Source organism: Giraffa tippelskirchi, chromosome 5, assembly GCF_054371585.1.
Source record: "Giraffa tippelskirchi isolate mGirTip1 chromosome 5, T2T-mGirTip1v1.2.pri, whole genome shotgun sequence".
NCBI classification, from domain to species: domain Eukaryota; kingdom Metazoa; phylum Chordata; class Mammalia; order Artiodactyla; family Giraffidae; genus Giraffa; species Giraffa tippelskirchi.
The window spans coordinates 41975988-41998019 of record NC_137279.1 but is presented as its reverse complement, the minus strand read 5'-3'; the positions used below and the strand labels follow the sequence as shown (position 1 = coordinate 41998019).

The following is a 22032-nucleotide window of genomic DNA, read 5'->3' as shown; positions in this document are numbered from 1 at the left end:
TTTCTCCACACCCTCTCCAGCATTTCTTCTTTGTAGACATTTTGATGATGGCCATTCTGACTGGTGTGAGGTGATATCTCACACCACACACATTTCTTTATCCATTCATCTGCTGACGGACATCTAGGTTGCTTCCATGTTCCAGCTATTGTAATAGCTAGATATGTAACAGCTAGATATCTCACATCACACCTCACACATTGTGGTTATGATTTGCATTTCTCTAATAATGAGCGAAGTTGAGTATCTTTTCATGTGTTTGTTAGCCATCTGTATGTCTTCTTTGGAGAAATGTCTGTTGAGGTATTTTTCCCACTTTTTGATTGGGTTGTTTGTTTTTCTGGTATTGAGTTGTATGAGCCGCTTGTATATTTTGGAAATTAATCCTCTGTCGGTTGTTTCATTTGCTATTATTTTCTCCCATTCTGACGGTTGTCTTTTCACCTTGCTTATAGCTTCCTTTGCCGTGCAAAAGCTTTTAAGTTTAATCAGGTCCCATGTCGGGAGCCGCGTTAGGCATTACTGACAAAATGGGGGCACGGCCCCAACCCCCTCTCCTCATCCCGCAGGCACGGTCCTGGGATGAAGGAGTTAGGTCTTGTGATTCTGACTTGTCCTTTCCTTCCTTCGGTTGAGTTGGCTGGAAAGAATGTTATAATCCATAAAGTTAACTATTGACATTTGTTCAAGGATCTTTACAAAGAATGTTCCAGGATGAGCACATAGGCCGCAGCTTGAGGCCATGGGAAACATTGTTATCTGAAACCTGCTTGTGAGGGAAATGTTTATGGCAAAAGAAGTTTGCTGAGTTTAGGGTTTAGGAATAATTAAGAATAGTTAGAAGCTAAAAGTTTAAGCTATGTTGTAATGTTGGCATATTTTACTATAGCTTATAGAGACTAGGAATTTTAGAGATATTAATAGCTAGAAGCCTTTTTAGGAGATAATGAGCTCAAACAGGATTTAGAAAGATAAGAAATAAACTGAGGAATGCGGTATGCAGCCCAGAGACAAACATGAGTTACAATGTAATCACAAGGACACTTAAGAGGGAACTCTGAAGGACAACAATGATTTATGGAGACAGTAAATCTGGATGAGGGGAAACTGAAGATGTCAAACCTCTGACCTAATGCTTTTGTAAAAGTATAAAAGAAAACCTGATGCTTGAAAATAAACATGCAGTTCCGCACTTTGAGTCAGAGGCTGTATCATTCTCCGACAACACCGCTCATCCCTTCAGGGCGATTCCCTGGCTGCTGGAGCTGGACTCCGGCAGTCCCACTTGTTTACTTTTATTTTTATTTCCATTACTCTATGAGGTGGGTCAGAGAGGATCTTGTTTTAATTTCTGTCATTGAGTGTTCTGTATTTTCCTCTAAGAGTTTTATAGTTACTAGTCTTATATTTAGATCTTTAATCCATTTTGAGTTTAATTTTGTGTATAGTGTTAGGACATGTTCTAATTTCATTCTTTTACACACAGTTGTCCCGTTTTCCCAGCACCATTTATTGAAGAGGTTATCTTTGCCTCATTGTATATTCTTGCCTCCTTTGTCAAAAATAAGATACCCATAGGTGAATGGGTTTATTTCTAGGCTTTCTATCTTGTTCCATTCGTCTATATTTCTGTTTTTGTGCCAGTACCATACTGTCTTGATGACTATAGCTTATAGTATAATCTGAAGTCAGGCAGGTTGATTCCTCCAGCTCCATTCTTCTTTCTCAAGACTGCTTTGGCTATTTGGGGTCTTTTGTGTTTCCATATGAGTTCTGTAACTTTTTGTTCTAGTTCTGTGAAAAACGCCATGGGTAATTTGATAGGGACTGCATTGAATCTGTAGATTGCATTTGGTAGTATAGTCATTTTCACAATATTGAGTCTTCCTGCCCAGGAACATTGAATATCTCTCCATCTGTTTATGTCACCTTTGATTTCTTTCATCAGTGTCTTATAATTTTCTGTGTACAGTTCTTTGCTCTCCTTAGGTAAATTTATTCCTAGATATTTTATTCTTTTTGTTGCAATGGTGAATGGGACTGGCTCCTTAATTTTTCTGATTTTTTCATTGTTAGTATATAGAAATGCAAGTGATTTCTGTGTATTGATTTTGTATCCTGCAATTTTGCTAAATTCACTGATTACCTCTAGTAATTTCCTGATACTATCTTTAGGGTTTTCTATGGGCAGTATCATGTCATCTGCAAACAGTGAGAGCTTTACTTCTTCTTTTCTGATCTGGATTCCTTTTATTTCTTTTTCTTCTCCGATTGCTGTAGCCAGGACTTCCAGAACTATGTTGAATAATAGTGGTGAAAGTGGACACTCTTAGAGGGATCTTAGGGGGAATGCTTTCAGTTTTCCACCACTGAGAATAATGTTTGCTGTAGGCTTATCATATATGGCCTTTACTATGTTGAGGTAGGTTCCTTCTATGCCCATTTTTTGAAGAGTTTTAATCATAAATGGGTGCTGAATTTTGTCAAAGGCTTTTTCTGCATCTATTGAGATGATCATATGATTTTTATCTTTCAATTTGTTAATATGGTGTATCACACTGATTGATTTGCACGTATTGAAGAATCCTTGCAACCCTGGAATAAACCCAAATTGATCATCATGTATAAGCTTTTTGATGTGTTGATGAATTCTATTTGCTAAAATTCTGTTGAGGATTTTTGCATCTATGTTCATCAGTGACATTGGCCTGTAGTTTTCTTTTTTTGTGTTGTCTTTGGTTTTGGTATCACAGTGATGGTTGCCTCGTAAAATAAGTTTGGAAGTGTTCCTTCCTCTGAAATTTTTTAAAACAGTTTTAGAAGGATAGGCATTAGCTCTTCTCTAAATGTTTGACAGAATTCTCCTGTGAAGCCATGTGGCCCTGGGCTTTTGTTTTTTGGGAGATTTTTGATCACAGCTTCAATTTCAGTGTTTGTAATTGGGTTGTTCATAATTTCTATTTCTTCCTGGTTCAGTCTTGGAAGATTGAACTTTTCTAAGAATCTGTCCATTTCTTTCAGGTTATCCATTTTATTGCCATATAGTTGTTCATAATAGTCTCTTATAATGCTTTGTATTTTTGCATTGTCTGTTGTAACCTCTCCTTTTTCATTTTTAATTTTGTTGATTTGATTCTTCTTTTTTTCTTTATGAGTCTGGCTAAAGGTTTGTCAATTTTGTTTATCTTCTCAAAGAACCAGCTTTTAGTTTTATTGATCTTTGCTACCGTTTCTTTTATTTCTTTTTCACTTATTTCTGCTCGGATCTTTGATTTCTTTCCTTCTGGCCATTTCGGGGGCTTTTTATTCTTCTTTTTCCAGTTGTTTTAGGTGTTAACTTATGTTGTCTATTTGATGTTTTTCTTGTTTCTTGAGGCAGGATTGTATTGCTCTAAACTTCCCTCTCAGAACTACTTTTGCTGCATCCCATAGGTTTTGAGTTGTTATGCTTGCATTGTCATTTGTTTCTAGAAATTTTTTTGATTTCCCTTTTGATTTCTTCACTAATCTGTTGGTTATTTAGAAATATATTTTTTAATCTCCACCTGTTTGTGTTTTTTAGTTTTTTTTTTTTCTTGTAATTGATATCCAGTCTCATAGTGTTGTGGTCGGAAAAGATGCTTGATATGATTTCAATTTTCTTAAACTTACTAAGGTTTGATTTGTGATCAAAGATGTGGTCTATCCTGAAGAATGTTCCAAGTGCACTTGAAAAGAAGGTGTATTCTTCTGCATTTGGATGGAATGTCCTGAAGATATTTATCAATGAGATCCATCTCATCTAGTGTATCATTTAAGACTTGTGTTTCCTTATTAATTTTCTGTTTTGATGATCTGGGGTGTGACTGGGGTGTTAAAAGTCTCCTACTTGTGTCAATTTCTCCTTTTATGTCTGTTAGTGTTTGTCTTATGTACTGAGGTGCTCCTATGTTGAGTGCATAGATATTTCCAATTGTTATGTCTTCCTCTTGGATTGATCCCAAGGACTGATCATTATGTAGTGTCCCTCCTTATCTCTTGTAATATTGTTTATTTTAAGGTCTATTTTGTCTGATATGAGGATTGCTACCCTAGCTTTCCTTTGCTTTTCACTTGCATGGAATATATTTTTCCATCCTCTCACTTTCAGTTTATATGTCTTTAGGTCCAAAGTCAGTTTCTTGTAGACAGCATATATATGGGTCTTGTTTTTGTATCCATTCAGCCAGTCTGTGTATTTTGGTTGGAGCATTTAATCCATTTACATTTAAATAATTATTGATTTATATGTTCCTATTGCCATCTTCTTAGTTGTCTGGGGTTTGACTTTGTAGATCCTTTTCTTCTCCAGTATTTTCTGGGTATATAAGTCTCTTTAACATTTGTTGTAAAGCTGGTTTGGTGGTACTGAATTCTCTTAACTTTTGCTTGTCAAAAGCTTTTGGTTTCTCTGTCAATTCTGAATGAGTTCCTTGCCAGGTAGAGTAATCTTGGTTGTAGATTTTTCCCTTTCAGTACTTAAATATATCCTGTCATTTCCTTCTGGCCTGCAGAAAGATCAGGTGTTAAATGTATGGGGTTTTCCTTGTATGTTACTTATTGCTTCTCCCTTGCTGATTTTAATATTCTTTCTTTGTGTTTAGTCTTTGTTAGTTTGATTAGTATGTGTCTTGGTGTGTTTCTACTTGGGTTTATCTTGTTTGGGACTCTGTGCCTCTTGGACTTGATTGACTATTTCCTTTTCCATGTTGGGGAAATTTTCAACTATAATCCTTCAAAAATTTTCTCATATCCTTTCTTTTTCTCATCTTCTTCTGGAACCCCTATAATTCAAACGTTGCTGTGTTTGATATTGTCCCAGAGGTCTCTGAGACTATCCTCAGTTTTTTTCATTCTTTTTACTTTATTCTGCTCTTCAGATGTTATTTCCACCATTTTATCTTCCAGCTCACTGATACGTTTTTCTGCTTCAGAGATTCTGCTATTGATGCCTTCTAGGGTATTTTTAATTTGAATAATTGTGCTGTTTGTCTCTGTATGTATATTCTTTAATTCCTCTAGGTCTTTGTTAATTCATTCTTGCATTTTCTCCAGTCTGTTTTCAAGGTTTTTGATCATCTTTACCATCACTATGGGCTTCCCTGATAGCTCAGTTGGTAAAGAATCCACCTGCAATGCAGGAGACCCCAGTTCAATTCCTGGGTCGAGAAGATCTGCTGGAGAAGGGATAGGCTACCCCCTTCAGTATTCTTGGGCTTCCCTTGTGGCTCAGCTGGTAAAGAATCTGCCTGCAATGTGGGAGACCTGGGTTCGATCCGTGGGTTGGGAAGATCCCCTGGAGAAGGGAAAGGTTACCCACTCCAGTATTCTGGCCTGGAGAAATCCATGGACTGTACAGTCCATGGGGTCGCAAAGAGTCGGACACAACTGAGCAACTTTCACTTTCACTATCACCATTCTGAATTCTTTTCCAGGTAGTTTACCTATTTCTTCTTCATTTATTTGGACTTCTGTGTTTCTAGTTTGTTCCTTCATTTGTGTAGTATTTCTTTGCCTTCTCATCATTTTGTTTTAAACTTATTGTGTTTGAGGTCTCCTTTCCCCAGGCTTCAAGGTTGAATTCTTTCTTCCTTTTGGTTTCTGCCCTGTAAGGTTGGTCCAGTCGTTTGTGTAAGCTTCGTATAGGATGAGATTTGTGCTGAGTTTTTTGTTGTTGTTGTTCTGTTTTTCCTCTGATGGGCAAGGCTGAGTGAGGTGGTACTCCTGTCTGCTGAGATTCAGCTTGTTGTTTTGTTTTGTTTGTTGTTTAGGTGAGGCGTCCTGCACAGCGTGCTACTGGTGGTTGGGTGATGCCAGGTCTTGTATTCAAGTGGTTTCCTTTGTGTGAGTTCTCACTATTTGATACTCCCTGGGGTTAGTTCTCTGGTAGTCTAGGTTCTTCGAGTCAGTGCTCCCACTCCAAAGGCTCAGGGCTTGATCTCTGGTCAGGAACGAAGATTCCACAAGTGGTTTGTTATGGCATTAAATGAGATTTAAACAAATACCTCAAAACGAGAAACCAAAGATTAACCCCAGACAAATGGCAGTTACAAAATCAGGCAAATAATAATTAAAATGATGGACTATACACATATACATATATATCCATAAGCAAAATCAAAACAGTCCAACAAAAATTAAGTACAATAGATTGACCCAGTGAACAAAGGAAACCAAAAATTATATCTACCAGTTAAGACCAAAACTAACTAAAGCACAAACTGGAAAACAAAACTAAGGCAAGGTGCCAAGCAGGGAATAAAGCAATGAAAACAAAACTAACAAATATTTTGAGAGGAAAGGAAAGAAAGAAAAGAAAGAATAGATATGCAAAGTTAAATATAGGTAGATATAAAGATTAACTGCAAGGAGAAAAGAAGAGTAGGAAAAGCAAACAAAGGAATAAATATAGAAAAAATAATAATAGGCTTAAAAAATTTTTTAATTAAAAAAAGAAAAAAAGAAGAAAAACAAAAAAGCAAAAATCTACAGGAATGCAAAAGCCCAACGTACCATCAGAGGTTTATAAGAACAATAAAAAGTGTGATCAAAAAAAAGAAAAAATATTCAAAAGCTTGATTAGATTTCATAGTGTCAATAAAATCGACAACTACAACGAGGTTGGGGGAAGGAAAAGAAAAAAGAAAAAATATCCAAAAGAAACTACAGAACAAATCAAAACATAAGAATAATAAATGTTTTTCTTGAGTCACTGCTGTCAGGGTCTTCTCCCTTGCTGGGAGTCACAGTCCACCCCTCCTCCCTAGGATGCCCTCCAACACTGCTGGTGGTCTCTGTACCTGCTGTGGGAACACAGATTCTAATCTGGTCCTACTCCTGTGTGTTCTTGCCTCCACACACAACTATCAGAATTAGTGTGTTTTCCTTTGTGGGAGCTCTCAATGTCCTCTTATATATTCCATAGACACAGAGTCTGCCTCGTTGATGGTGTGGATTTAATCTGCAGCTTGTACAGCTGGTGGGAAGGTTTTGGGTCTTCTTCCTTAGCCACACTGCCCCTGGGTTTTCAAGTGTGGTTTTATTTCCACCTCTGCATGTGGGTGGTCCACTGGGGTTTGCTCCTGAGGCTGCCCTGGAGGACTTGGGTCTGCCCCAGTGAGGGCCAGGTATGGAGGTGGTGCAGCTCCTTGGGTCACAGGGGTTCTGGCAGCACCAGGTACTCAGGGGAGATGGTGGCTACAGCAGCAGAAAATATAGTGCTCTAGAAGGGTATGGCAACCAGTATTGGCCAATACACTCCAGTATTCTTGGCTGGAGAACCCCTCTGACAGAGAAGTCTGACAGGCCACAGTACACAGGGTTGCAAAGAATTGGACATGACCAAAGCAACCCCATATGAACAGACGCCAGAATTTTTTGCCTGTGGCAGCTCTGCTCCAGTGAGGGTGAGCGTGAAGGTGGCGCAGCTGCTTGGGTTGCAGGGACCCTGTGTGGCGCCAAGTGTGCAGGGATATGGACTGCCTCAGCTGTGAGAGTTAGGGCCCTATCAGAGTCTTTTTTCAAGCCTCTGGTAGCTAACGATCAGGAGGCCTCTTTGGCTAGTCTTTCTCCATAGCTCCGCCCATTCAGGCACTTAGCAGGCTCCCTTGCCTGTGTTCGGTGTGTCAGGCACAGAGTGGGGCCCCCATGGCTGGGCTCCTACTCTGTAGATTGGCGCATCAGTCATTTAAAGGAGCACCCTGAGTGGGGTCCTGCTCTGTAGTTCTGTGTGTCAGGAATTTGATGGGCCAGCCTCTCTATTGTTCAGCTGCCCCTGCTGACATGTGGGGAGAGAGAGGCGATGGTGATGGCTCCACCCTCTACATGTGACTCAGCAGTACTGCCTTGGTTCCATGGCTGCCTGACTTTCCTCCACAGGCATTTCCCACCACAGTCTCCTCCCTCACATCCCCTTGGTCTGTCTCTCCACAATCAACAGCAGCTCTCACCCTGGGATTGCTCCACAATCCCTACGCTCCAGCTCCCATCCGCTGTGCCTTCTAGGGGACCTGCATCCCTGCCCAGGGTATGTATGGCTGTGGCAAGGACTGTCTGATTCTCATTCCATTTGTATGTGTGTGTGTGTGTGTTAGTTGCTCAGTTGTGTCCGATTCTTTGCGACTCCATGGACTATAGCCCACCAGGCTCCTCTGTCCATGGAATTTTACAGGCAAGGATACTTGAGTGGGTTGCCATTTTCTTCTCCAGGGGATCTTCCCAACCAGGGATTGAACCTGGGTCTCCTGCACTGCAAGCGGATGCTTTACCATCTGAGCTACTAGGAAGTCCTCATTCCATTTAGGCTGCCACAGATCAGATGTTTCACTCTCAACCTTAAATGTTTCACCTCTGACTCAGACAACTGCCCCTTTGTGGGGATTGGACCCCTGCTTCAGTTCCCCCACCCACTGAGGGCAGGTCCAGTCCTACTAATACTCCTGTTTTTCTCCCCAGTTCCTTCATCCTACCAAGTTTTGTGTGGTAGTTCTATATATTCTTTTCCGTGGGTCAGGTACTTCTGTCCGCTCTCAGCTGGTGTTCGGCATGCACTTCTGTGTCTAAGGGTGTATTCCTGATGTACCCATGGAGAGAGATGTACTCCATGTCCACCCTACTTATCCGCCATCTTGTCTCTCCGACATGTTTATTCACAGAGTTTTAATAACAGTAATTTTAATAAAAATGAGATAATGAATCTGAGGTTTGGGGCACAGTATCTGGTACCCAGGTCAAAATATATGCGAGCTAAGATGATCAATCAGCAGCATACTTGTCTACACTCAGATAAGAAAAATTCCCAAATCTTAGGGTTTTCTTTTTTACTGTAAAATGGAAATTAATGCTTACTTCAACAGGTTATTGCCTAGATAAGTATTATTCAGTATGTAACAAGTGCTCAGTAAATGTTGGTTTCCTTTATATTCCGTTTATCATGACTCACTAATGCAATCAACAAATAGTCCCTCAGTCAGTCAAGTCAGTCTAGTTGCTCAGTTGTGTCCGACTCTTTGCGACCCCATGAACTGCAGCACTCCCTGTACATCCAGCTCCCGGAGTTTACCCTAACTCATGTCCTTTGAGTCGGTGATGCCATCCAACCATCTCATCCTTTGTAGTCCCCTTATCCTCCTGCCCTCAATCTTTCCCAGCATCAGGGTCTTTTCCAATGAGTCAGCTCTTCGCATCATATGGCCAAAGTATTGGAGTTTCAGCTTCAACATCAGTCCTCCCAATGAACACCCAGGACTGATCTCCTTTAGGATGGACTGGTTGGATCTCCTTGCAGTCCAAGGGACTCTCAAGAGTCTTCTCCAACACCACAGTTCAAAAGCATCAATTCTTTGGTGCTCAGCTTTCTTCACCGTCCAACTCTCACATCCATACATGACCACTGGAAAAACCATAGCCTTGACTAGACGGACTTTTGTTGGCAAAGTAATGTCTCTGCTTTTAAATATGCTATCTAGGTTGGCCATAACCTTCCTTCCAAGGAGTAATTAGTACCAGTACCAGACCCTCATAACTCTTTTTATAAGGCCCAGAATAGCAGGAATAACTAATTCAAGGGGAAAATGAAAAATTATTTACAGCCCCACAAATAGATATCTTGGTGAAGGTACAAATCTGTTCTTGATTATTCATATCTAATGATAAAGGTAATAATAAAAATTACCATGCATTGATTACCTACTTACATATACTAACTTGAAAGCTCTACATGGATTTATTTAATACTTGAAATAGCCCTATGAGGTAGGTATATGAATGAACAAAGGAACTAACAGCCACATAGAATTAAGAAACCTGCCCAAGATCACCCTGCTGCTAAGTACCAGTACTTCAGACTGCCTTTCTTCCTCAAAATCTGCTCCATTGTGCTGCAACAGATAACACTGAGTATAAACTGAAAATATTTATTTTGCTTCTGTCACTGTTTTACAGAACTCAAACACACATGCACACACATACACACAGAATGCTTCCTAATAGTAAAATGTGTCAGTCTGCAAATAAAAGTATTGCTGTATTAATAGTTCCTAATCCTTATCTCTAAAATGAAAAGGTGATGTGATCTAAAGTCCCTTTAACATGTTCTAATTGTTCTATGACTTGTGGTTAGAATCACTTCTAACTCTAAAATTTTATAATTCTTCAGCATGTCAAGTACTGACATTTTGCATATCTACAAATAATAAATATCAAGGCGGTCTAGGACATGATTTTTTAAACCTTAGATTTCAAGTGACTGCTGTTGCTGCTAAGTTGCTTCAGTCATGTCCGACTCTTTGCAAACCTATGGACTGTAGCCTGCCAGGCTCCTCTGTTCATAGGATTCTCCAGGCAAGAATAGTGCAGTGAGTTGCCATTTCCTTCTCCAAGGGATCTTCCTGACCCAGGGATTGAACCCACATCTCTTACATTTTCTGCACTGGCATACAGGTTCTTTACCACTTAGCACCACCTGGGATGCAAGTCATTCGTAGGTAATAAAATCAATTTAGTGAGCAGTGATTACTTTACAAAAAACAAATCAAATGTCAGACAATCATCGTGCTATAAAACTTTTGTTTCATGGATGACTTTGAAGGGTTCAAGACTTTTGTGGAGGAAGTAACTGCAGATGTAGTGGAAATAGCAATAAAACTATAATTAAAAATGAAACCTTAAGTTGTAAATGAACTGCTGAAATTTCATAATAAACTTAAATGGATAAAAGCTACTTCCACTGTATAAGCAAAGAAAGTGGTGAGATTCCATTTCTTGAGATGGAATCTACTCCTGGTAAAGATGCTGTGAAGACTGCTGACGTGACAACAAGGGATCTAGAATATTACATACACTTAGCTCATAAAGCAGGGTTTAAGAGGATTGACTCCAATTTTCAAAGAAGTTCTACTATGAGTAAAATGCTATCAAACAGCATTGGTGCTGCAGAGAAATCATTCCCGAAGAAGTCAGTCAAGTGGCAAACTTCACTGTTGTTGCCACAGTCACCTCTACATTCAGCAACCACCACCCTGATCAGTCAATAGCCATCAACATTAAGGCAAGACCCTCCACCAGCAAAAAGATTACAACTCACTGAAGGCGCAGATGATGGTTGGCATTTTTTTAGCAATAATGTAATTTAAAATTTAGCCATGTATATTTTTTATACGTAATGCTACTGCAAACTTAACAGACTACAGTATAGTGTAAAAATAACTTTTACATGCACTGTGAAACCAAAAAAATTGTGTGACTTTGTTTTATTATGTGATATTTGCTTTATTTGGGTGGTCTGGAACCAAACCCCCAATATCTTTGAGTTACGACTGCATTGCACATAATTTTCAGCAGAGAAGAGGAAGATAAGCTCCTATTCTTAAATACTTTGGACTTCGTTTCTGGAAGTAGACAGTCATCATTTATTGGCGTCATTTCACCTATTCATTTAGACAACACGTTCTGAGGGGCTTTCTTTACATACCAAGTTCTGAAGATAGAAAGTTGAAGACGAGGTAGACATTGCTGTGGCTTCTAAGGTATCTCCAACATGAGCAATATGTTGTATCAGTTTGACCTGAGAGGTTATTCACTTCAGAGGAGCCTGGTGGGCTATATAGTTCATAGGGTCACAAAGAGTTAAGACACAACTGAGCAACTAACACACACTCCAAAGGAAAATACATTTTTCATCCCTCATACAAATCAATGTTATCTTGAATAAATGAATGGAACTAATGAAGCAATTTGAGATAAAACTAGAATCCAAATGAACTGCTGGGTTTCCATCTGTTTTTTTACCACTGGTCTAGCCCCAGAGTAGCAACCACAAGGCACTGAAGGCTGCGCTTACCTGTTCTTCCACGTGTGCCTCCTCTGGATTTAGAGGGATTTTTGATTCAACGTCCTCCCACTGTGGAAGGTGGTTAGAAGCTGCAGTGTCAGTAGCAACGCCACCATTGTGTACCTTGATGCCATTTGTTCCCTGGCAGGAGGGAGGAACGTGGTGAAAGAACAGGCTCTTCTGTGGCATAGGCAGAAACCAGGCCACAGCGAAGGCCACAGAAACACAGGTGAGAGAGATGACATTCAGGCTGAACAGGGACCAGGATGCCACTGAGACAAGGATCTGCCCCAGGACAGAGCCCACTGTGAAGCCCACCAAGGTGGCACTTCGACAGTAGCTCGTGACTTTCTGGTACATGCTCAGGTCTACCACACTGTAGATGTAGGAGTAGTAGGCAATTTCAGTGGCAGTGGCGATGCCATAGAAGAATTCCAAGAACTGAATGGCCAACAGTCCCTGGGCATAGAGCAGCATGAACCACGTAACAATAAGGCTGAGTCCCTGGAGCAGAATGACAGGCTTATAGCGGAGGTAGTCTGTGGCAAGGAACACAGGAAACAGCAGCACCAGGTAAGAGTAAGTCCATACTGGGTATATTTCATTGAAGACCTGGTAGAAAAAGGATAAAACCCTGTTAGTGACCTCAAACAAACTGGAATATTCGTAACAATTTATTCTTATAAAACAATCTACCATAACCTCAAAGATCTCATTCTTATCAAACAAAGAAATCTCATCAACAATTCTGAGAATTGTTTGGAATTCACTTCCCTGTTTCCACCCCATCATCTCTTCCTAATAATATCTTCCCTATTCATTGAGGCCTAGTTCAATGCCTTCCTCATCCTGAAAGACTTGGTTACAGTTGATCGTATTTGTAATCCAACATCCAAAGCTCTCTTGACACTGCTTTCAATGTGTCACTCTCTTCAATTACCTCATAGCACTGCTTCTTAACCATGGTTACACATCGCCCAAGGAGCTTTAAAAATTTTGGATGCCTAGCCACAGGCATTTTTTAAAAAATTCCCAGGAGATTTTAATATGAGCCAGAGTTTAGAACCACTGCTTTATAGGTTCTTTCAGGGTGGACTTGACTTTCATTTGCACAGCCTGCATACTGTTTGGAAGATACTGGGCTGAATAAATGCTTTGGAAACAAACAAATATTTTGGAATCATCATCAGTTCTTACTTTCAGCCACAGAATGGGGAACATAGATCCTACTGATTGATTAAGTTTTTCTGATATTAAAGTTTCACTTCTCTTGGGTAACAGGAATAGATCAAGAAGGTAACTCTCTCCTACAGTCTTAACAGAGTAACAATCTATGGATGAAGCATTATAAGCAACTCTGGTGCCTTTCTTTTTGCATGTCTATGATATGAAAAAAAAAATGGAAGGTTTTGTTTTCTTTTTCATTAATTTTTCACTGGAAGACAGTAGAAATAATTTTTAAACCGAAAAGACCACAGCTGGAAGTTTAGTTCCATCATTTGCTGAATGATTTTAAGTTGCTGTTTTTTTTTTTTTTTAAGTTCCCTTTAGCCATCTCCATCATCAGTAAAAGAGAAGGAAAACCTATGCCACAGGGTTGTTTGTTGCAAGGGCTAAATGAGAGAATACATGTAAGTCACTTACTCCACTATCTTTTCAGAGGTCTAAAGACTTAAGGACTGAAGCTAAGACACAGACCATATGCAATTATGCATATATGCATTAAATATATGCATTAAATTAATTGATTTAAGTCTCCATTCTTCAAATAAGAATCATTGTAGGTAGGAGACTTTTTCCTCCTCACACCTACCCCAGAGCCTAGCAAATTCCTGGGGGCCTAATAATAAGTCAGTTTTTAAGTGATCATTAAGTTTAGTTCAGTGGCCTCAGTTTTTAAGTGCTTTCTGAAAGGTAGTCTTGCTAATAGGCTAAATACTTTGTGATGGAGCGATATAACCCTCTACTTTTTTTTTAATTCTCATGTATACCTCAGTTCACCCAAGTGTAACATGGACCAATTGTTTAAAAGTTTTAGAGGAACAATATAGTAAAAAATTATTATAAAATATTTGCCACCGCAGAGAATAACTATAAAAGGAAAACATAATCTGAGATACATTCCAGACTTGATTTCTGATTGGCTGAGTATCAAGTGATTCATCTATGGAGATTACTCAGCCACAAAAAGGAATGAAGTCAGCTGAACTGAGGTGGAGGAAACTAGAGTTTGTTATATGGAGTGAAATAAGTCAGAAAGAGAAAAACAAATATTGTATATTAATGCATATATATGGAATCTAGAAAAAGAGTACTGATGAACCTATTTCAGGGCTGAAGCAGAGATGCAGAAGTAGAGAACAGACTTGTGGAAAGAAGAGCAGGGGAAGGAGAGGGTGGGATGAACTGAGCAAGTATCACTGAAACATATACACTACTATGTGTAAAATAGCTAGTGGGAAGTTGCTGTGTAACACAGGGAGCTCAGACCAGTGGTCTGTGATGACCCCAAGTGGTCTGTGGAGTGGGAGGGAGGTTCAAGAGAGAGTGGATATATGTATACTTATGGCTGATTCACCATGTTGTATGGCAGAAACCAACACACATTGTAAAGCAATTATCCTCCAAGTAACAGTAAATTTGAAAAAAAGAGAAAAAAAAGTGATTGATCTAATAGCCTCACCTTCATGAATTCTGGTCTAATTTATGTTTCTAAATGATTTAGCAACCTCCATTTACCAGGAAACTTTCTTGTGACTGAATGTATACATAAAAGAATAACTGAGAACAGCAGAAATGATTCCGATTCATAAGTGTAAAAATTTTAGCAAACGAGGAACAAAGTGCACTTGGCTGACATAGCATAGGGTCAGATGCTTCTCAGTAGAAAACCAGAGCAGATACCGGCAACCTTGAGATGAAAGTACTGAAGAGTGAAGGCGTCCCTACAGACTTTGCACAGGTGTGTTCCATTAGCAAATTCCCACTCCTTTTCAGCCTACAGTTTTAGATCTTCTCCCATAGTTTTCTTAAGTGTAAAACTGCCTCCTCTGGTAGACTCTGCATGTTTCTCCACCTTCACATTTTCCCCAACAATACCACTGTTAACCATCACAACTTCCTTTAAAAAATACCTTTCTTCTGTAACTCCATCTTCTTTGTTCTGCAATACTCCATGGGAGGTTCACTGATTCTTCACTCCAGTACTACTCTCCGTACTTTTACGTGTTGTATACCTTTCAATACTAGCTGTCCCCTAAAGCTACCAAGTGTTTATTATATACATCTCGTCCTTTCAATTACCAATTTAAAGTGTTTATACTTATGAGTCTAATTCTACTAATACAAAAACCACAATTCAGATAATGAAGATGAGGAAAAGCAATGCCAAGCAGAAATAAAAATAAGGCAACCGGGGGGGGAAATACCAGATGTGTTCTCTTTCAGTTCAATTCAGTTCAGTTCAGTTCAGTCACTCAGTCGTGTCCGACTCTTTGTGACCCCATGAATTGCAGCACGCCAGGCCTCTCTGTCCATCACCAACTCCCAGAGTCTACCCAAACCCATGCCCATCGAGTCGGTGATGCCATCCAACCATCTCATCCTCTGTCGTCCCCTTCTCCTCCCGCCCCCAATCCTACCCAGCATTAGGGTCTTTTCCAATGAGTCAACTCTTCACATGAGGTGGCCAAAGTATTGGAGTTTCAGCTTCAACATCAGACCTTCCAATGAACACCCAGGATTGATCTCTTTTAGGATAGATTGACTGGATCTCCTTGCAGTCTGGGACTCTCAAAAGTCTTCTCCAACACCACAGTTCAAAAGCATCAATTCTGCGGCGCTCAGCTTTCTTCATCGTCCAACTCTCACATCCATACATGACCACTGGAAAAACCATAGCCTTGACTAGACGGACCTTTGTTGGCAAAGTAATGTCTCTGCTTTTAAATATGCTATCTAGGTTGGCCATAACCTTCCTTCCAAGCAGTAAGCGTCTTTTAATTTCATGGCTGCAGTCACCATCAACAGTGATTCTGGAGCCCAAAAAAATAAAGTCTGACCCTGTTTCTACTGTTTCCCCATCTACTTCCCATGAAGTGATGGGACCAGATGCCATGATCTTAGTTTTCTGAACGTTGAGCTTTAAGCCAACTTTTTCACTCTCCTCTTTCACTGTCATAAAGAGGCTCTTTAGTTCTTCTTCACTTTCTGCCATAAGGGTGGTGTCATCTGCATATCTGAGGTTATTGATATTTCTCCCGGCAATCTTGATTCCAGCTTGTGTTTCTTCCAGCCGAGCATTTCTCATGATGTACTCTGCATATAAGTTAAATAAGCAGGGTGACAATATACAGCCTTGACATACTCCTTTTCCTATTTGGAACCAGTCTGTTGTTCCATGTCCAGTTCTAACTGTTGCTTCCTGACCTGCATACAGGTTTCTCAAGAGGCAGGTCAGATGGGCTGGTATTCCCATCTCTTTCAGAATTTTCCACAGTTTATTGTGATCCACACAGCCAAAGGCTTTGGCATAGTCAATAAAGCAGAAATAGATGTTTTTCTGGAACTCTCTTGCTTTTTCGATGATCCAGTGGATATTGGCAATTTGATCTCTGGTTCCTCTGCCTTTTCTAAAACCAGCTTGAACATCTGGAAGTTCACAGTTCACGTATTGCTGAAGCCTGGCTTGGGGAATTTTGAGCATTACTTTACTAGTGTGTGAGATGAGTGCAATTGTGCGGTAGTTTGAGCATTCTTTGGCATTGCCTTTCTTTGGGATTGGGATGAAAACTGACCTTTTCCAGTCCTTTGGCCACCGCTGGGTTTTCCAAGTTTGCTGGTATATCAAGTGCAGCACTTTAACTGCATCACCTTTGAGGATTTGAAATAGCTCAACTGGAATTCCATCACCTCCACTAGCTTTGTTCGTAGTGATGCTTTCTAAGGCCCACTTGACTTCACATTCCAGGATGTCTGGCTCTAGGTGAGTGATCACACTATCGTGATTATCTGGGTCGTGAAGATCTTTTTTGTACAGTTCTTCTGTGTATTCTTGCCACCTCTTCTTAATATCTTCTGCTTCTGTGAGGTCCATACCATTTCTGTCCTTTATCGAGCCTATCTTTGCATGAGATGTTCCTTTGGTATCAAGTGTTCTCTTTAAGTTATTCTAAATAAGAAATCAGAATTTACTCCTAGAAGAGATATCAACCCAAATGAACGGTCCCTTCCACAGTATTATCAGCAGTATAACAGAGCATCTGTTACACACTATGCTAATCACCTCACCTGTATGACCTCATTTCATCCAAACAACACTAAGAGGTAATTGCTTTTACCATCTCTATCTTACAACCAAGGTAACTAAGCCTTAAGTGAATTGCCCAAAGTTATCCCAGCAAGTCACTGGCAGAGGGAGGACCAGACCAGCATATTCTGAATCTACCACATTCAGATGCCCCATTTCTTCAATCAGAAAACTGCTTTTGATTACCTACTATGTTCCCCCCTTACTTCTAATGCTGAAAGCACCTTTTCCAACCTGGATAGGGGTGCTTTTATGGGGCTTTCAAGAAGAAAGAAGACCAAACAACCTGCAGAGCTTAGCCACTGGGTCTCCAAAAGTCTCCAAAGAAGATCCCTTCTCAGGATAGTTAGGGAGTCTGGGATGGACATGTACACACTGCTATATTTAAAATGGATAACCAACAAGGACCTACTGTAAAGCGCAGAGAACTCTTGTTCAATGCTATGTGGCAACCTGGATGGGAGGGGGTTTAAAGGAGAATGGATATGTGTATATGTATGGCTGAGTCCCTTCGCTGTTCACCTGAAACTATCACAACACTGTTAATCGGCTATACCCCAATACAAAATAAAAAGTTAATAATAAAAAAAAAGAAGATCCCTTCTCTCTCAATGCCTCCAAGGAGAAGCCACGGTACCAGGAAATAACTTCTTTGATGGATACTTTCCCTTCAGGAAACTTCCTACATGCAAAAATGTACAGATTACAGACTCTCATTGTCCATACTTGGACAATAACCTCTTAACTCAGGTAACATCTGCCGTGTGAGAAAAGGGAGTTGACTTTATTCTAAAGTGTCTTTCACAGACCTTTGGATCAGAGCTTGTTTTTGTGCTTTCTTCTGAGACACAAACAGTTAAGGAAAAACATGTTTAGTTTTAAACTCTAATTCAGCTTTAGACTTTTAGAATCAAGTTTCATTTAGACTACTAGTTAATAAGCATTTATTTGCACAACACTATTTCCAAACTGTATGAAGATTACAAAAACAAACAGACAAAAAAAAGAATAAAACAAAGCCTCAGTTCTCCAGGAGTTCTGAACATCGTGAAGACACACAAATTATTGATAAGGGAGATAGGAAATATGGGATTGCTTCTTTGAACTGGACCTTGAAGGATGAGAAAATCAGAGGCCAACAGAAAGATATCAAGAGTTCTGTAGAAGATTATCCCAAGCAGAGATCACATCTTTGAGTACAAGCCAGTAGATGAGAGAATGCGTATGTTGGATTTATGACTATAAGATTAACATGGATGGAGTTTGAGCACATATTAATAGAAGGCAAGAGGAAGAAGGATGGAGTAGGAGATAAGGGTGTTAAGAAGTAAGAGCCAAATTCTGTAAGGCTCTGAATAGTAGGTAGACTAGTTCTAATACATTAAATTGAATGCTTTAAAAACATCAAAGAGGGAATTCTCTGGTGGTCCAGTGGCTAAGACTCCACGCTCCCAACATGGGGGGCGCAGGTTCAATCCCTGGTCAGGGAAACCACATGTCACAACTAAGACCTAGTGCAGCCAAATAAATAAAATAGCCTGCCAGGCTCTTCCATCTGGGATTTTCCAGTCAAGAATAGTGGAGTGGGTTGCTATTTCCTCCTCCAGGGGATCTTCCCCATCCAGGGATGGACCCCCCATCTCCTGCACTGGCAGGCGGATTCTTTACTGCTGAGCCACTGGCAAAGCCCCAAAGAACAGTACTGAATGTCAAATCTCATGCTGAAAAAGGTGAGAGGATAAAAAAGTTTTTGGTGATAAAAGAGCTCTATTTTATTAAAAGTTGGCTTGTAATTACTGAAATACAAATTTTAACTTAAATGTAAAATTTATAAAGTGATACAGGTTAATGGTTTTCCTGAAATCTAAGGAAGAAATCCTTTGAGAATGGAAAGAGGAAATTCTGTCCTTTTTTCCCTCCTTTTGTCTTTGAACCTGGTTAACAATAGCTCTATCTAAGATGATCACATTTGTCCCTTCTAAAGTCTCCTGGAGGAAATATAAAATTCAACACAAATATCACTATGATATCACATATGATTTGACATTCACTTTCCTAAAAAAAAAAATCATACAATATTAAGTAAATAAATAACTGTCCACAGGTGAAAAACAAGCACTCAGGAAGGAGAACACGTTGTGTTGTTTATTTCAATTGTTAGAGATTAAAAAATCTAGGGTTCCAGAGAGGCTGGACAGAGCTATACTGTGCCTGACCAACAGAACAGAATCAGCCACAATTCTGAGGTTGTAAGAGACAAACGACATCCCTTTCCAGACCTCTAGATTTCTCTTCAAACCCTCTTCCTCCACTAATCTGAAGCGACAGAAGCGTGCTCTGTTTTCATTACACATTCAGTGAATATTTCTTGGGCCTGGCACCCCTGCTTTATTGCTCTACACCCCCCCCCCCAACGTATTTCATTCACCCTAGGAAGATTTCTGATAATCAGGGCACATGATGGCACATCACTTAGCAATTCTGCCCAGGGCACTTGTACAAAACAGACTGGCTTTCAAATAGCAACACTGGAAGCATGTTTCTCCCCTCTGTGCTACTCTTTCAGGCAAGGTGCAGATCACATGACAGGTCACATGAAACTTTAATTGTGAACAGCTCAAAAGTAGTATCATTTCTGCTTCAGAGGTCACACCTCAGATTCAGTAGTTGTTTGGTGTATTCTATTAATAGAATCATTCTATTTAACGAAGTCATGTTCCTTCTTCTAGAATCATTCTGTTCACAGGAGCTGGCCCTTCCCACTTTATTATTGTTTTTAACCAATATTCTAATTCAAACAGGTAATAAGTAACTGTTACAGTTCCTTGTGGAGCAGTTCATAAGACTGAGAAATAAAGCTGAAGTTGGGTAAAAGTCAATGCTACTTGCTAGCTTCAAGGCAATATGAGAAACTCAAATGAAATCCTCAACCCAGAGTTCAAGGCCAGAATTTCAATTCCCTTGTTAAGTGCCCTTGAAAATGGAAGAGCAATGCAACAACAAATTGGAACAGAAGTAATTACATCCTGCTCTGAACTGTTATGCAGGGATATTCAAAAGAGGTGACCAGTAATCACCGTGAAGGGAGTAAGGTTTAAATGGGAGGACTTCACAGCAACTGGGGCAGAGAGGCAGGGTGAGAGGACTGGACATTGGGAAAACGGGACAGCTAACAACTGCACTCAGCTTTCACCCTTTGTGGTGTTCTAGAAAGGAATACCAGACCTCAGCTTCCATGCTTTGTAGTATTCAAGGAAGAGGATGCTGAATCTGCTTTATTTGCTGAATCTGCTTTATTTGGGTTGTATGGGAGTAACTTCAGTTTAATTCCTTTTCCGGTTAAGGTCTTTCTTTTTCAAACAACAGATGTTGAGATTGACCATACACTTAGAAGAGTTGAGCACATTTTTTAAAGCACACAATGCACTTCTAAAGTACTTACAAATTCTCCTAGGGAAAATCAATCAGCAAGAAGTTCTTGATCATGGACTATGTACTCCCAGTTACTCTGAATATCGCGGACAGAACAGAAGGAGCAAAACTAACATCCGTGAAGCAACAATTCACAATGCACGAAAAACTATAATTAAATGACAACTGTGTGATACCATCTAAATATCTGCTTTTATCACAGAGAGGTGGAGGGGGGGGGCGGTGAGGCGTATCCTTGGACACAGTGTCACCCAATAAAATTCAAGACAAGATGATGGTTCTTGTTCTGTACACTTCTTACTTGAGCACAATCATCCGTCAAGGGTAAACACTAAGGAAGGGGAAGAAGAAGGTGCAGCAGGTAGAGGGGAAGGTCCTTTCAGAAAGCAGGAGTCACTCGGCATCCGGCTCCTTACTTTCAGGCAGCAAATATTTACTTAAATCTTTACCATGTCCAAAGTACAGCTTGCTGTTTTCGCTTTTCCTTCCAAATATTCTCTCCCCTCTTCTTCCCCGCCCTCAAGATGGATCAGTTGGAGCAGAATGGGGCTACTGCAACACCAACACATCGCCTGAAGCACACGTGCACTGGGGCTCCCAAACCCCGAACCGCGCTCCGAGCCCTTCACCTAAGACCTGCCCTTCCAATCCGACCGAGGACAGAAACACAGCGTGAATTAAGGCAGCGCCCGATACGGAGCCGCCTTCCAACTGGGGAAAGTCAGCAATCTCTGTCTAGAACGGCTCCCCCGCGGCTCGAGCGTCTTTCTCCCTCCGCCTTTCCTCACCTGCGTCCCTTCCGACCCGCTCTCACCCGTTTCCTCCCATCTCAGCCGGTCCGCGCCCCGCGCCGGCCGAGCCACCGCCAGCCCGCCGCGCTTACCTCCCTCTCCGTCAGGTTCTTGTCCGGTCCCAGCAGGTAAGGGGTCAGGAAGGGCTCGGATGGCCTCAGGCTGGCGAAGAAGCCGTAGGCGCAGAGCAGCGCGGTGGGCAAGAACCAGCACTCGCGTGGGACCCGAGCCGTGCGCAGGAGCATGGTGGCCGCCGCCGCCTGCCGGGACACCGGGCCGGGAACGACCATACGGGGGGCGGGGAGACGGCCCCTTCCTTCTTTTCCTTCCTGCCAACTAGGGTGAGGCTGAAGCGCTGCCCCCGGCGCAGGCACCTGCAATTCCAAGTGGCACCTCCTCCCGGCAGGGGCAGGCAGGTCTGGGATAGCCGCCTCCCACCGCAGCGCGTCCCAGGCTTTCCCAGCGTCCGGAGGCTCGCGTGCCGCAGCCCTCCAGCCGCGCCGCCGAAAACCAGCCACGCCCTCCGCCACCGCCTCCCTGCTGAGAACCAATCGGAGAGGACGCCGGGCAGTGGCTTCGCTCCCATTGGTCGGTGGCTCACAAGATGCGAACCCGCGTAGGCGGCGGCGGCGGGCCCGGTGGCACGCGTGACC

At 41.1% G+C, this 22032-nt stretch overlaps 1 protein-coding gene across 2 annotated transcripts in view; it reads right to left on the bottom strand.

The window, feature by feature from the left end:
* The window catches only part of SLC19A2 (solute carrier family 19 member 2), a 33815-nt gene extending 11951 nt beyond the window's left edge, over nt 1-21864 (bottom strand). Inside the window, exons 1-2 of one of the 2 annotated variants that reach the window (XM_081489601.1) lie at nt 21472-21864; nt 11858-12460 (exon numbers count right to left, since the gene is read on the bottom strand). In XM_081489601.1, the coding sequence (XP_081345727.1) occupies nt 11858-12460; nt 21472-21669 (801 nt within the window). In that variant the 5' untranslated portion in view covers nt 21670-21864. The remainder of the gene's footprint in view (nt 1-11857; nt 12461-21471) is intronic. The other variant, XM_081489602.1, reaches the window with a different exon arrangement.
* Nucleotides 21865-22032: the final 168 nt, after the last annotated feature.